This window comes from Lepisosteus platostomus, chromosome 17 (assembly GCF_059453375.1).
Source record: "Lepisosteus platostomus isolate fLepPlt1 chromosome 17, fLepPlt1.hap1, whole genome shotgun sequence".
Taxonomy (NCBI): domain Eukaryota; kingdom Metazoa; phylum Chordata; class Actinopteri; order Semionotiformes; family Lepisosteidae; genus Lepisosteus; species Lepisosteus platostomus.
This window is the reverse complement of record NC_142627.1, coordinates 11110919-11126511: the sequence shown is the minus strand read 5'-3', so window position 1 is coordinate 11126511 and position 15593 is coordinate 11110919. Positions and strand designations below refer to the sequence as shown.

The 15593-nt window shown below is 39.0% G+C and overlaps 1 protein-coding gene across 1 annotated transcript; it reads left to right on the top strand.

Moving 5' to 3' along the window:
• Positions 1-978: 978 nt before the first annotated feature.
• opn6a (opsin 6, group member a) lies at positions 979-14359 on the top strand. The gene is made up of 6 exons (XM_088610126.1): positions 979-1601; positions 5013-5218; positions 9625-9724; positions 11291-11395; positions 11814-12037; positions 13119-14359. The coding sequence occupies exons 1-6, from the start codon at positions 1472-1474 to the stop codon at positions 13560-13562; spliced, it is 1209 nt and encodes a 402-aa protein (XP_088466252.1). The 5' UTR covers positions 979-1471; the 3' UTR covers positions 13563-14359.
• Positions 14360-15593: the final 1234 nt, after the last annotated feature.

Genomic DNA, 15593 nt, shown 5'->3' with positions numbered 1-15593 from the left:
CTCTACAAAAACCTCTTCCGTGTAAATAATCCCCTGTAATAAATACCCAGGAATTTACAGAATACAGCAATGCAAAATACAGAATTTATTTTTCATAGGTACTGTCATTTCAGACATCCTAGATCCATTTTTTATTAAAATGAATAACCAGTCACAAATCCCATTGAATAAGTACAGTTACAGCATTGACGTGAAAATCAGACTAGTACCAGAATCCTATAGCTCCGTGCGCACTAGGTACTAGACAGTACATGATCCATTATAACTGAGACGAAAGAATGTGCATAAAACACAAACGAATGAACACAAATGTTAATGTTTTAACATCGATTTAATCATTTCTAAAACGGACTTTACTGTTTTATTGATACTGGAGTTTTAGAAAGAGCTCATCATTGTCGTGGTGCAAGTGTTCCTCTGCCTGGAGCGCATTGTCTTGCGGTGCGCGTTCAGTTTCAGCACCTTGGACAGTCCAGGAGCAGTTCGCTCAATCAGTGCACTCAGATCTTTCTTGGGGCGACGATGTGCCCTGAAGGTGAGAAAACAACGTGTTGTTTTAAATATTAATTATTTTAAATGTTTCTCTGAAGCTCTACTTCATGAAATATAATTAGCCGTACAAATAAAGTTCTTTGTCATCTGTAGCTATATGATACCATTATTCGTATTTAACGACAAACTTGTAAAGCTATACTTAAAGACTTGGAAATACAGTATAGTTTTAGTTCCAGCAAGTGGCTTAAGGGGACATATTTAATATTCTTGCTTTAATATCATGTGAATGGGCGATATCTGCAATGCAGTCCAGATTTAAGTCCATTATTTTCCCAAAGATTGACTTGAATTAGAATTTAGCGTCTTTGTATCTGTAACATATTTTTTGGGTGGAAAGTAGCAAATGCTGAATAAGGTCTAATTGCTAGTGAAGATGATTAAAGCAACATATCTGTCTTCAAAGACTGCACTTTGCTTTTCCGTATATACAGTTTAGGTGGATGATCAGAAGTCTGTAGATTGGATATTCACACGAACACATATCTATACGCTAGTAAAACTACAATATCCAGAAGAAGAATATTGAGAGCTCATAAAGGCATTCTTAAATGCAAATTTTCTTTTCGATAATATGCCATGTTATATCCAACTCTGGGAATAAACCTTTCATGGCGACGAGACATTTGTCAGTTAGTTTTTAACACGGCGATTTCTTTGTGCCTTGCCATCAACGTTTTATCTCCTGGCGAAAATTGGATTACAATCACGCACGTCATCCTCGTGGACTGCAAATGGTGCAGCAGTGGATATTTTTAGCCTGGATTAGGACATAAGAATCGGAAAAGGTTTTTTTTTACAGAAGACGCGGAACACGCTGTCTTCTCCAAAACCAGCTGCACCCGGGCTTTCTCAGAAGTGTTATCTGGAACGACAGGACCAAATCATACCGTGGCAACCAAAACGTTCAGAAGCAAGCATGTCACTGAAAAATCCTTTACAAGTGGCCAACATTGCATGGAGAAACAATAATATCAGCCTTCTGAATAAAGACCCTCCTCTTTCAGAACAAGGAGAGACCATCATCGGAGTATACCTGTTGATTCTAGGTGGGTATCTAAAGTTGATTACACTGTTCGCTAGGAGTAAAACTGCTACATTATGTACACACTGTATACTGTAGCTCAACACGAGTCACAAGATTTTGATTTTTCTGATTCTTTCTATAGTGCAATATTTTCCATTTAATTTTGTAGGTCTTGTTTAGAGGTGTGTTAATGCTTCACTGGAACTGTACTGTATATCGCTTGTTTCACTTTTTTTTACCGCCAAGATAAAGCATACTGTATCGTCTCCATATTAATTTGTACCTTTTTCTGTTTTAACTTCCTATGTGTCAGACAGTGCGGACTGACTATTGGTGTACTGACAGAAGATTCTGCGATTCATTACTCTACAATTGAATGTTTTGCAAAGTTTTTAAAAATCTGCTTTCGTTAGCTGGTGAATTGGTTAATTTCTTTCACGTTTCCGAAATGATTAAAAGAGAATGAATATTTAACTGAACTTGAGAAGAACGCACATTAAAAAAGTGAACATCTTTTTTGTGTGGCAAGGCTATATTGTTAGGTGTCCAGCTGCATAATACTAGCTATGAAGGACTAGACTTAAGCCTGATTAATACTTTAAGTACCTCCAGACATACTGTAATTGTTATGGTAATCCTTACGGTCTTGGTTCTCCAAAATAATGGTGAGGAGGTTCATGTTCATGCAGAGATCATGCAGAGATTTGTAGTCCTCTGTTGCTGTAGCTGATCATTTGGTTTGTCCAGAATTGTGCATAGCTCGGAGAAAACATGAGAAGGTTGTGGATTGTAATCTGTCACCAGAGAGAAAGGGTAAAACAATCTTATTTTGAGTAGACTAAGTCAGTTTTATAGGAGGTACTGCATTTTATATTTTTAAAGACTTGCAGTCATTTTTTCTCTCTGTTCTATAATGTTAGTAGCTTGAAAACCTTTACCAGTCTGCTTCTTTCATTTAGAATTTGGGAAACAAAGTAAATGTCCACTGGGAGAAAGGCATTTATTTTGTTCAAAGGAATGGGCACCCTCTGTCATCAGCTAATGATACTCGCTAATTTATTAAACCCAACTACAGATTTTTATAGAGTCTCATGCCTTGATGCCTGTAGATTCCTTCTTTCAAGATTTTAAGATTTTCTAGGACAAGCATGTGCTAAATAAATCTATTTGCATAAAAATACACTAAACATATAATAAAGAATATCAATTATTTTTATTTATCTTGTTATTTGAAATAACACTTTTTATGGAAATTCCTTCTAGCAGGTCTTAAAGTTCGGCCTCAAAGCTCCAGTTTATAAACATTTGGAACCCTGGTGATTTTTGGTTAAATTCGTTAATTGAAAATTAAGTTAATCTGTTCCTTTAAGTCAGGAATGGGCCATTGGTGGTAGTTGAGAGTTACAGCATCTTTGATATGTTTATTTCAGATTAACTTCACATTGTTTAACACACCAAACTGTCTGCTTCTGAGGTCAGGCTGCGAGGCACAGCACTGGCCAGAGTGTTTTTGATGGCAGCTCTTCTGAATTGTGAGCACGATGCAGAAGCAAGATATCTCAAGGGTGAAAGGACCAGGTCATAAATATTTACATATCAATTGTAGGTCTTCTCTCAGTCCCATTACTCTGAATATTCCATGACTCCCATCGCTGACTTTTGAAAGACGCTTTTCATCACACGCGAATGCCTTGTTTCAGATTTTTTAAAGTAAATACGTGGAAACCAAGAGTAGTCCTTTCTCTTGTGCATCTAAATGTTTTTCTAAGTTGATTGAAACCATGGGGAAAAAAAGATAATAAGAAATTATGCTTATTATAAAACATGCCTGACACTAGAGAGAGAATTTTCAGTGATACAAAACATTAATCATAGTTTCAATTCACTTTATTTATTTCACTTGTAAATTCACAGCTATAAGCTGTAAGTCCAATTGCTAGAGAAATTAAACATAACCACACTTCCTACTTCATGGGCTTTAAACCACTATACTAAGCACAGTTACAGACCAAAGATTCAGATTCTGATAGTGTCACTTGACAGTAGCCCTGTTTTTGATCCTGTCTTAAAAGTAGAGTATAATTCCACAAGCCCCCCATCTCTGCCACTTCAAACAGGAGGCAAGATTGTCCTGAAATGATAGCCAGGATTTGCTCTTTTCTGTAGGCAGTCCAGGGTTTGTGGGGTTACACTAAAGAGGAAGGTCTTTCCTTCATATCCTGTCTGATCCGAGGATATTGACCTGCCCAGCAGGGATAAGTCGTGTGGTTAAGGCTCTGGACTGATAACTGAAAGGCTGTGGGATCATGTGTGGCACTACTGATGTACCCTTGAGCAAGGTGCTTCATTCTCTTTCTGTCAATAAAATGTCCACAGATATAAAAAAGTATAAGACATACTTAAAAAAGTGTAAAAATATTAAAGTAAGTATTGTGTGTGTTTGACTGACCCTAAATGTTGAGCAGTAGTGCCTTATAAATTTTACAGTCCTGGTTTTATCAGAGAGTTTGGACAGAGCTTTAAATAAGATGAAGCAAATTCAAGCAATGGTACAGGCACACTGACTGTTGGGAACAACCAGAGAACAAAGGCAGGGAAATACAAGAACACTGTGAAGCACAGTTTGTAAGACACCAGTTTCTGAAGGGCTGTGGAAAATACTGTACATCATATGTGAGAATGATTTTGTTTGATAGCTTCTTCTTAGTATTAATATAATTGAACCTGATGAACATATGGAAGGGCTATGAATATATATCATGTTTACACAAATTATGAAATACCATAGAAATATTATATAAAATATTTTAATAATGTCCAAGTGAATTTAGAACATGCTCAGCCCTTTTGATTTTTTTGGCATTTGTAAATATGCTATTCTATTGCCTGATATAATTTCTTTAATTACAATATTGATTTCTGGACAGAAGAATTTCAAGAATTCCCTTTGTGTTGTATGGGTCTCCATATGTTATGTCTGCATTAAGAAACAAAAAAATGCAGTCTGTATAATGGGATCACTTGTGTAGTCCAGAGATGTTCCATATTATGAGGTAAAATGACAAAGTTGGGGACTAAAGGGGAATGAGCTATTAACCATTCTCATATCTTTCTTAATATAAATCCAGTGGGAAACACCAGCACAGAGCATCACAATTTACCCATATAATTTATTCATAGTCTTTCAGCACCACATGGTTCGACTTGATGGCATAATTCTCCGGTCTCCAAGGTTGTCCAGTAGTAATGCCAGTTATTGTGATATCTCCAGGGCTTAACGGCTCAGCGCCCAAAACACAGACATAATAAGAATGAATGAAATGGGAGATGTGATTGAGCTAGACCCTTTGCAATGAAGTAACCGAATAAATCAGCTGAGGGGAGTAAACAATAGACAAGCCTCAGCAGACTGTGCCTCTGTGTCCTCTCGCAGGCTGGCTGTCTTGGTTTGGAAACAGCATTGTGCTGTTCATCCTTTACAAACAAAGGGCCACCCTCCAGCCCACCGATTACCTCACTTTCAATCTGGCCATATCGGACGCCAGCATCTCCGTGTTTGGATACTCCCGAGGAATCATTGAAATCTTCAACGTCTTCCGAGACGGGGGCTTTATTATAACATCCATCTGGACGTGCCAGGTAAGGCAGTGTCGGTGCGAGTTCTGCAGCTGTGGGACTTTTTTTAAAAAAGTTATCTTTTTTTTTATCTTATTTTTTATTCTAATGCAACTGAACATAAAACCAAATAAGTTGCAGATATACTGAAAGCATGGGAACAATTCCAAGAGCTATTCACCTCAATGTGAATGAATTGCCGCATAAAAGAGTTTCACATAAGGAACTCCTGAACCCTCCTACTTGTCCCTCTAATGGAAAAACAGTGTGACAGTCCTGTTACTGAAGAGCAGAGAGACATTGACAGAGAGATTTTGCACACACGATGGGTAATATAGACAAATTTCAGTTTCACGAGGAATGAGGGCAGCCAAGGACTGTGTGAAATCACACGTGAATGAAGAATCACTTCTTGAGTTTTGGGAGACTTGGCTTCACCCACCTGTCTGAGGGCCAACCTCCAGGCCACAGGACAGGGAGGCTAGAAGCCTTGATGTCGGGTGAAAAGGCGACCCAGGGGTAGCTGCAAAGGTGGAGATGGGGTAGAGGAGGGTAACAAAACAAGCAAGGAAGAGGAGAGAGTGACGTGTGGTATATACAGGAATCTGCCTAATTACAGTACGTCAGGATTAGTTTATGGAGTGCAGCAGCTGATCTTCATTAACCTGGCTTCCCTTATTCCTCCTGAACTCTCATTAGAACTCCATTTAAAGAGGTAATAGATTTTCATGTTCCTCACAGTCAGGCTTTCTGTGTTCTTTCTGGTGTGTGGTATAGAATATTGTATTACATGGAAGAAAGCAGAATCAGAGCTATCTGTATAGACACTGAAAGGGGAGCATGGCCCCAGCCTGGCTGTGATATGATTTTTCTTTTTGTCTCTTTTACGGCCTTTTCGGTCTTTTCCATACATCAAAACAACATTTTCCATGTAATAGTGAGGATAATCCAAACTGTATTCTACTTGACCAGTTTTGTATTCCGTGTAATGACCATAAATCTAACTCTATTTCAAGGAACATATGCTGTACAGTGCGTTTTAAGAGTACACAGTAGCTATGTTTTTGGGAAATTAATATTAAATTGCTCTTAGTATTTTACAGCACTGAGGAGGAGGGGAACCGTTTAAGACTTCTAATTCTAGTCCCACAATTCATAGCAAACGCAGGCTCTTAAAAGACTCCATAAGGCTGAAAGACATTACTTTTAATTCACATACTGCATATACTGTACCTCAATGTCACTTGTGAAAGCTGTCAACGCCAATTAGCCCTAATATGACAAAGCAGTTGACCATGATTGTTCACCTATACCTAAAAAGAAGAATAAACTGTGTTTTTATATGGTTCTTCACCCCTCAGCAGCTTATGGATCAAATTACATTGAAGAATCAGTATACCAAGCTAAAAACTTCACAGTAATAAAAACTATTTAAATAATTATATATATGTATAAAGACATTAAAGAATTATCTCAGATCAGGCACTAGAAAATCCTCCAAAAAGAGCAATTTCTTTATATCCAGCACTCTGGCCCATCTTTTTAAAACATTTTAAAGATACTCATAAGACAAACTGAAAATAAAGACAACTGTAATATTTAAGGTAAAAGTGATGAATTGACTTGAAGACATACCAGGTTTTAGAACTTTGAAATACAGAATGAAGCTGTATAAGAGCTGTAGAAGAAAGCTACAAGGAACAGAATTTGCTCTATAAAACAGTGAATTGATGCTTTCATTAGAACATTTCAAAATGTAAGAAGAAAATCATAACTGAACGAGCGTGCAAAGTGACATCCATGTACTGTAATAACAATGATTACCAGTTAATTAAATCCATCACAGGGATAAACTGTACATTTCCAAACCCACCACATAACTGTTAAATTTGCAGATATACCACCTTTTGCTACTGAAATTATGAAATATAAAAAAATATATTATAAAAGATTTGTGATGATGCTTAAGGTCCTCTCAACCACAGGTTATCACAATTCTGAGAAATCCCAGCCCACAAGAGCATTCACCCTGTATTTTGGTATTTTGGTGCTTTGTGTTGGATTAGTTGTTACTTTCTAACTTGTCACTGACTGCTCCAAATTGAAGTGTCATTTTCACAGGCTGCTCACCACTGTGTTGTGTGCTGCTGATATTGTAGCTAATACTAGCTCAGTGTAAAACCTTAACATCTTTCAAGGTCATTGTCCTTCTGTTCGTTTTTACCCCTTAAAGCAAAGGTGTAAAACATTTTGCAGTCAGAGTGAGGTTTTATTTAATTTCTCTTAACTTGCATTTTGAAGGTGTTCAGAATGGAATTTCTCACGTTACAATAACGTTTAATTCTTAATAATGCTGTTTCTACCATTACTGTACCTCCCCTTATTCCTTCAGAAGTAAAAAGACAGCAGTCTTATAAAAGACTTTAAATTCATTAACAATTTCTTCAAGCAATATTAAATGTTTCTATTTTATTTTGCCTGGAGATTGAGATAAAAGTAGTGCTGAAAATGAAAGGTCTATAAAGTTATTTGAATGAGCAGGCAGGTACACATGTGACACGTATTAACAGATTACAATATTAGTCTGACAGGACTTGTGTGGGAACACTTGCTAAGAGCTCAGTGCAAATCTATGATGTGGTCTGTGGGTTTCACTGGTTTATTTGCATGTAATTTTCTATTACCTTGCAATAATACATGCATCAAAAGGATATTTTACCTTCCACTTTTTCTCTACAAAGTGCCACTTAAACAACAAACTATAGTTACCACAACCAAAAGACTACCTGAAGAAAACTAACTTATGCTTTCTAAAACAAGGTCGTTTTAAGATGTACTGTATACATAAACCGATATGTTGTTTTCAGAAAATATTACAAAAGGTGGAAAAAGTTAGAGGTCTGGAAGTTCAGGAACACATAACTACAATGCCATCACTGCTGTTGTGCCCTAGAGCAATGTACTTCAGTCCACATGACAAATGTAGACCTGCAGTTCTGGGCGTAACATCTCAGAAGACTAGTATCCTGTGTCCAGGGGGGTCACACACTGTGGTAGGTTATGGCTTGATCAGCCACTCCTGGGGTGTCCAGTCCAGGCCCTGGAGGGCCAGCGGGACTGTGGATTTTCATCCCAACTCAGCTCATAACAAGTTAAACAGCTGGTTACTCAGTTAAGTGGACTGATGTAGCAGCGCTGTTGCTTTAAAGAGACTTGAAAATCCTGCAGACCCCCCAGGGCCAGAGCTGGAATACCACTGCTTTAGACTCAAGTATGGGCTTCACGTTTTTACCTTTCGTTTCACGGAGCCATTTGAAACCCACTGTGCCGACACTAAGAGCTTATTATGAGTTTATAATGAGTTTATTATGAAATTAGCAGCGGATTTTGCGTAACTGGTACAGCCATGAGAGTTTCGCATTTCCTTCCCATGGCCTTGCCTCCTCATTTACTGAGGACAGCAGGATCACTGCTTTTCCCACAGTGCCTCTGAATCACCACTGAGTCCCCTGACAAGACAGTGAGCTGTATGGCTGTGGTTCAGTTATCAGGGATTTGAGCTAACAAGCGGAGCTGCACGGACATTGGCATTCATTCCTTGCCTTTTTCCTCCCTGTGCACTATGCATTCATTTTCCGCGAACATCACAAAGTATTAAGCTTAACTTTAATCAAGATCCAAAGTATGCGGTGCCGGCTTTGTTTTTTGATTGTTTGCTTGTATAACGTTAAGTTCAAACTGAGCAGCTAGCCCACTGAGATTCTTTCTCATTTGAATTTGAAGCATGCAAAAAGGGCAGGAAGGTGGGAGTGGGAAAGCATTGCTGCTTGCAAGAGTCATGATACTAGATAGGCATAATAGCTACCTTTTACTTGTAACTTTTCCTAACTTGGAAAACTGCAAAGTAGCCCCAGCAAAATTGGCCAAGATATGTGGAATCCTTGTAATAGCCTAGTGCAACTAGAGATTTTAACAATAAAATGCTTTTACTGTATCTATAGTGCGCATATAGAAATGCTTTTATGATTACTTTGGGTTGATGTGTACCTAGGAATTATTTCGCAGAAGTAGTCAGGCATGTATTGCCTGCTTAATATGTCAGCTGGAAAAAACCTGTATTATCTGACATACCAGTTGTAAGATAAATCTGTCAAGCTGTCAGCTGTGCTGTATATGATGGATCATGACACAGGTAAGTCTAGGAGTTTGCTGGAGATTAGTTAGGTACCTAGCTGTAAGAAAAGCATGTGAGCACATGGATGACTGATTATGACAATGATCTCATTTTTAGTGTCCTCAGGCATATTTCCAAGAAGCACTGTTTGAACTGAAGGAACACAGACATTCGTGGATAAAGAATGAATCTCCTTGAATTTTGAGCTACCAGCATTGCTGAAGCAGTGGTGATATTATATATTATTTATTTCCAGGTCGATGGTTTTCTCACCCTGCTCTTCGGTCTGGCCAGCATCAACACCCTGACTGTCATCAGTGTGACCAGATATATCAAGGGATGCCATCCTGTCAGAGGTAATGTCACATTTAATGCAGGCTTCTTATCCCTCTGATGCACAAATGGTGAAGTTTATTCATAGCATTTTTGTAATATGTATCTGATTTTATACATGTGTTTTTATTTACTTGATTTTCATCATTTTAAAATGTTGCAATGCATTTCTGCTTTATTTGCCCCATGTAACACAGCTTATACAAGCTAACTTAGGAAAATGTTGATTTTGGTTCTGTTTTTATGCTTATCATATTTGTTAATATGGTTCTAAGCTTAAAGGACATCAGCAGTTCTTCATTGTATCATCATGCTAGTCCTTCAATCCCCCCAAAAAAGGCACTGCCAATGGTGCGTTTCAGGCGATGAAAAGATCAAGATCTTTCTTCTCAGTTAATATATCATTCATATAAAAATTATCCCCAGTTTTCAAGCTTTCACGATCCTCACAGACACAAGTGCCAGACTGTAATAAAGGTGCTGTATAGTGTATTATGGCATGTGTGCAATCAGACTAAATGACCCATGTGCTGCCATCTGAAAAAATATTTTCGTGCTGTTGAGAAGAACTGTGCTTGATGTCTCAGCTCCTTTAACATTTTTCATGGAAACCTTGTTACAGTATATGAAGAAAGAAGCAAGGGCAATACAGTCCATGAATACATAGTGAATTCCACTTATAAAATGAAAACCAGTCACGTGTACTAGTGCTGTGCGAGTGTTTAGATAAATTCTATGCTCTTTGCACACGCTACAGTATATATTGCTGTTGTAAGACATGAAAAAGGAGATGTTAGGTGCATGTACGTGCTTTAGCTCAAACAGTACAGTTATGGAGCCATGTGACAGAGAAAAAAATACATACTTGATTTAAATACTGTAAAGAAATTCAAATGCTGTGCTCTTTTGTGCAAATTCTTTTTATTGTACTTTCATTCCCAACACTGAAAATAAACTGTCAATAATACCGTACATCCACTAATAAATCAGTGTGTCTAAACAAGAGTATAAGTGCAAATGATTTTACTAAGTTCATGATTGTGTGAATTTTTTCAACAAAAGGTCTTTTCACTCACTAACAGGTCGCTCCTCCTTCCTCCTTCAGAGAAAAGTATTAATTATTTATAAAATGTCACAATCTGACATTCATAAGCCCTAAAGGAATGTCCCTCTGTGTCCCCTCTCACATTCAGTGAGAAGAATTACAAGCCAAACATTTAATCTGGAAAGAATTCCTTTAGAATTTTAAGTAAAGTAGAAATGTGACTAATAATGCTTATCAGAGAATTGTCTGGGTCTGTAGAAATAATAACTGCATTTTTCATCATTTTTAGAGGGACCTGCCTGTTGTACATTTTTATTTTAATATATTTTATTTTAATTATGCTGCAGAAATCTGTAAGTGCACATCTGGGGTGCACACCATGATAATAACAATACATACAGTACATGGGCTGTGATAGGACCATTTGTATTGGTTTCCTGCACCTGTTGGGATTACAGGGGGGTAATGACAAGGTGAATGAGTGTCTAGAGTCTTCTCATTGTTAATGCACTTATTTCTTCATGTTTTTTAATTCTTTCTGCAGCTCCCTGCATCTGCAACCACACCATCACCGTGTCGTTAGTGCTGATCTGGGCTGCAGCTCTCTTCTGGTCTGGAGCCCCTCTCCTGGGCTGGGGCAGCTACACAGGTCAGAGAAAACAGCTGTGAATTAACTCTGATCGACACAGAGTCATTTTGCATTGTTCCATCATTTTGATATCCATGTATTTCCATTATGTACCTTTAAAACGCTGCTCAGTTTCAATGTTTGCCTTTTTTTACTTGAAACTGAAAGACACATAGCAACCACTAATGCGTCCATTTTAAAATTCACTTCGAATGTCTAAGTATGATTCAGCTTTGTGTGTTCAATATTTATGCTTTGAAGCAGACATGCTAGCATGACTCCATTCGCCCACAAAGAAAATCCATCACATCTAGCAAACCTGCATCCAGTTACACAAAATTCTTATTTTTACACTAACAGAACTTTACCACCTTGCTTTTTTCACTCTTTAAAAAGAAAGCATGCTAAACCTTCCATGTTTTTTTTTCTGTCTCATCAGACCGAGGATATGGAACCTGTGAGATTGACTGGGCCAAAGCCAACTACTCCACCATTTACAAATCCTACATCGTGTCCATTCTAATCTTCTGCTTCTTCCTGCCTGTGCTGGTGATGATCTTCTCCTACGTGTCCATCATCCGGACCGTGAAGAGCAGCCATGCCCTGGGGGCAGACGGGGACCTGACGGACAGGCAGAGGAGGATGGAGAGGGATGTGACCAGGGTGAGTGTTCAACGAGCAGCCCGGGGGCAGAGCCAGAGGACTATTACGATTCTGACACACTGGCCCTCTCCCCACCCAGCCTCAGAGGTGTCAAGGCTGATCAAGGCCTCCTAATAATGCAGCCACCTGTAACTGGCTTCATGACTCTGCTCCTCTCCCCACTGATAGCTGGTTTGTGGGGAGTGTAACGGTGCACTATGGCTGCACACTGGTGGTGGTGGAGGGGATCCCCATTACCTGTAAAGCGCTTTAAGTGGAGTGTCCAGAAAAAAGGAATTATTTTTATATATCAACCAGTTGTTTCTCAAAGGGACCCAGGTTATCAGCTTCAATGTTGTGGCTGAGTAGCTTGTTTCATACACCTACATTTATCCGAACCTTTGGGTAAAGAAGGGTCTCCTCTTGTTGGTTTTAATATACTTCTATTTGGTTTCCATTTACAGTATGGCCTCTGGTTTGTGTTTTTGAAAAAGAATGGAGTCTGTGTTTTTAGACAAGGGATCATTTTTATTTATTAGCTTGGAAGTGTAATACATGCAACATGGCTGTGCGTCTTTCTTTAAAGGACTCCAGGATGATACATTGACTCCCACTGGAGTAAGGAACTGCAGGAGTTTGTAAGAAGTCTGAACCAGTGTACCACTGTACACACTTTAAGGAATATCCAACAGCAAAGCCTATCATTTCAGTGATTTATGACTCGGAACTCCAAAACCTGTAATTAATTAAAAACCAAGGCTTGACAAATGTGGTATTCTGCTCAGTAGAAGAGCAATAAATAATTAACTTACTTCACTTGAAAAGGATAATTCAGAAACAGAAGCTTGCTGTACATTAGCCAGTGGTCTGTGGTTTAAAAACTCATTAAGGCACAATGCTTTGCTAAAGCCCTTGAGGGATAAATCTGCCATTTATGGCACCTAATCAATGGAGCATAAACTTCAGTTTGTCTTAAAGTATGACTTTTATTCTTTTTGTTGCTTTACAGGGATACTAAGGTAATAGAGAGCATTGTTAATGAGGTCTGTTGCTTTCTCCACCACCTTAAAAAAACAAGGTAACACAAACCCTCCTGTTCCAGGTGTCCGTCGTGATCTGCACAGCCTTCATCGTGGCCTGGTCACCCTACGCCGTGGTCTCCATGTGGTCGGCCTGGGGTTTCTACGTCCCCAACATCACCAGCATTTTCACCCGGCTCTTCGCCAAGTCTGCCAGCTTCTACAACCCCCTCATCTACTTCGGCATGAGCTCCAAGTTCCGCAAGGACGTGAGGGTGCTGCTGCCCTGCGCCAGGGGGGGCAAGGACAGCGTCAGGCTCCGGCGCTTCAAGCACCTGAAGCCCAGGGCGGAGGCCCAGCAGCCCAGCAAGGAGCCCCAGCCCGGGGAGGAGGTCAAGCCCTCTCCCAGCCCGGACTCTGGCGTTGGGAGCCCCTCCAACACCCCTCCCCCCGAGAACCAACAGGTCTTCTTCATTCCCCTGCCCCTGGAGTCGGAGACCCCCGAATTCGAAAGCGACAGACTCTAAAAACTGAACTCTCGTGTTGTCATTTTTTTTCCCCCGTGGTTACAGGGTTATTTTTCATTCTGGGGAATATATGTGCAGTGATGTTGAATGGTAATGTGGTTTGCACGTTATGTTTTTTTTTGTTGGTTTGCTTTCCTCTCTTTTTCCTCACATTGCCCAGGGCAATGATCAGAGGCTTACGTGCGCCCAACGCCAAGGAGATTGAATCGTGGGAGATGCAAATCTTAAAACAGACAACAACACGAGCACAACAGACATGGCAACTTCTCACAGACTAGCTTGATGCAGACAAAGGCTGCTACCTCTACCATTTAGTTGGAGCTCATGTTGGATGGTCCTAGTTCTTCGGAGGATTACTTATTTTAATAAGGCAAGGCTCTGTGCGTCTCTATAATGGTCAACTGTGCCAGATCTATTAAAATCTAGCAAAATGTTTTGTTATGATGGTTTCTCATTAAAGGAGTTAAAAGGTGTTAAAGTTTTGTAACCCTTCACAGATTTTTTACTTTTTAATATCTGCTTCTTAAGTCTATCATTCTTTTGTGGGTGCAATGGGGGGCTACAATGTGAGTATATTTTGCCATTAGGAAACTATAAAGGTCAACAGCTTTACCTTTAATGTTATTCAGTAAACAAAAGCCAGAAAGAATGAGTCACATAAACACCTTTGTGTGAAGATCACAATTAATTTTATGCATCATACCTGTATCCCTGTTAGATGGCAGTGTCTAAGGTTTTGTGTTCTACCAGTTGCTTTGTAAATTGCTTAGAGAAATACAGTGTGTTCTGATACTAAATCTTATTTGCTTTGATGTGTTTCTTTGCCATTAGATTGTGGATAAGCTGAACATGTTGATAGAATCAGTGGTTACTTCTTACCACCAAGCAAACATTAATATCAGCATCTAATATGGATTCTTTCTCACTTTTTTTTTTTTGCTGGCTGACTTGGTTGTTGCCAAAATAAATTTCTAGGCTTCCAGACAAGTCCCAGTTCATCTGTTAGTCACTTGTCCCGCACAGATATTATGGGCCAGTCCAGATTGTGGCTAACCTAATATTAACGATGAACACTGGGTTTTAAAGGGGTGGTGTGTCTGCAAGGGAAACCTTGTGATACTGCTCTCCACTCTTGCTGTTTGCTCAGTGGAAAAAAACAAGCAATTAGTAATATCCCTGAAGAAGTAAACTCATCATATCTGGTTAAAGCTCAGCATGTCCAACTAAACACAAAATGCACTGAATAGTTGGTGCAAGAATGAGTGAAAACTTACCACTTCTTCTTGCCACAAAAGCCACAGAAAGCAGGAATGAGTGTCCGCTGGCTGACTTGAAAAGTCAGTTTCTGAAAAACAATCAGGCTCAGAGTAAAAGAGGTTATTACAATCTGTGCTTGACTTAAAGATAGTAATGTAATGAATCAGTAATCCAGCAACGTGATGAAAATAACATCATACATTTACATGGAAAAGAGCTATTTCTTCCATAGCGTCTGTGAAAGACTGTCAGCTGAAATAATAATTTCTTAGACTTGAGAACACATTTGGAATGGACAGGGTGTATACACTCCTACATTCTTCAACGACAAAATTATACAGTGTTGCATTTTTGTTACATCAAAAAAATAATAATGACTAGGCATATAGACTGATGCGTTTTAGTTTTTGGCCTTGTTTCTCTGTGATTCTAACTAGTGTGGGATAAATCCTACACAATCTGAGAGGCATCAGATCAAGGCTGCTCTGTAACTGTTCTCTGAGAGTCTGCTGGTGTACCTGCAGACTGCAAGAGGTCAGTCAATGAAAACTCTATAAAGGCAAGAGAGACCAACAAGAAATAGGAGATTTATTCTGCTTCAGCCTTGAGATCTCACTCCCTATCCTAAAAGTACTTTGTTGACCTTGGCTTTATTGGCCATGTAAAAATGACCTTGTTATAGATATAACAAGTACTGTATACTCCCTAGTTATTAATATATACTGTACTTTATAGAGTTTGAAGACAGGCATATATAAGCCACCACATTGTTTT

What these genes read in the sequence shown, in the direction of transcription:
- opn6a (XM_088610126.1), top strand. Translation starts at nt 1,472, where the DNA reads ATGTCACTGAAAAATCCTTTACAAGTGGCCAACATTGCATGGAGAAAC. An exon ending in GGGCTGGGGCAGCTACACAG is followed by an intron (nt 11,396 to 11,813) that starts GTCAGAGAAAAC and finishes CTGTCTCATCAG; the next exon opens with ACCGAGGATATGGAACCTGT. An exon ending in TGGAGAGGGATGTGACCAGG is followed by an intron (nt 12,038 to 13,118) that starts GTGAGTGTTCAA and finishes CTCCTGTTCCAG; the next exon opens with GTGTCCGTCGTGATCTGCAC.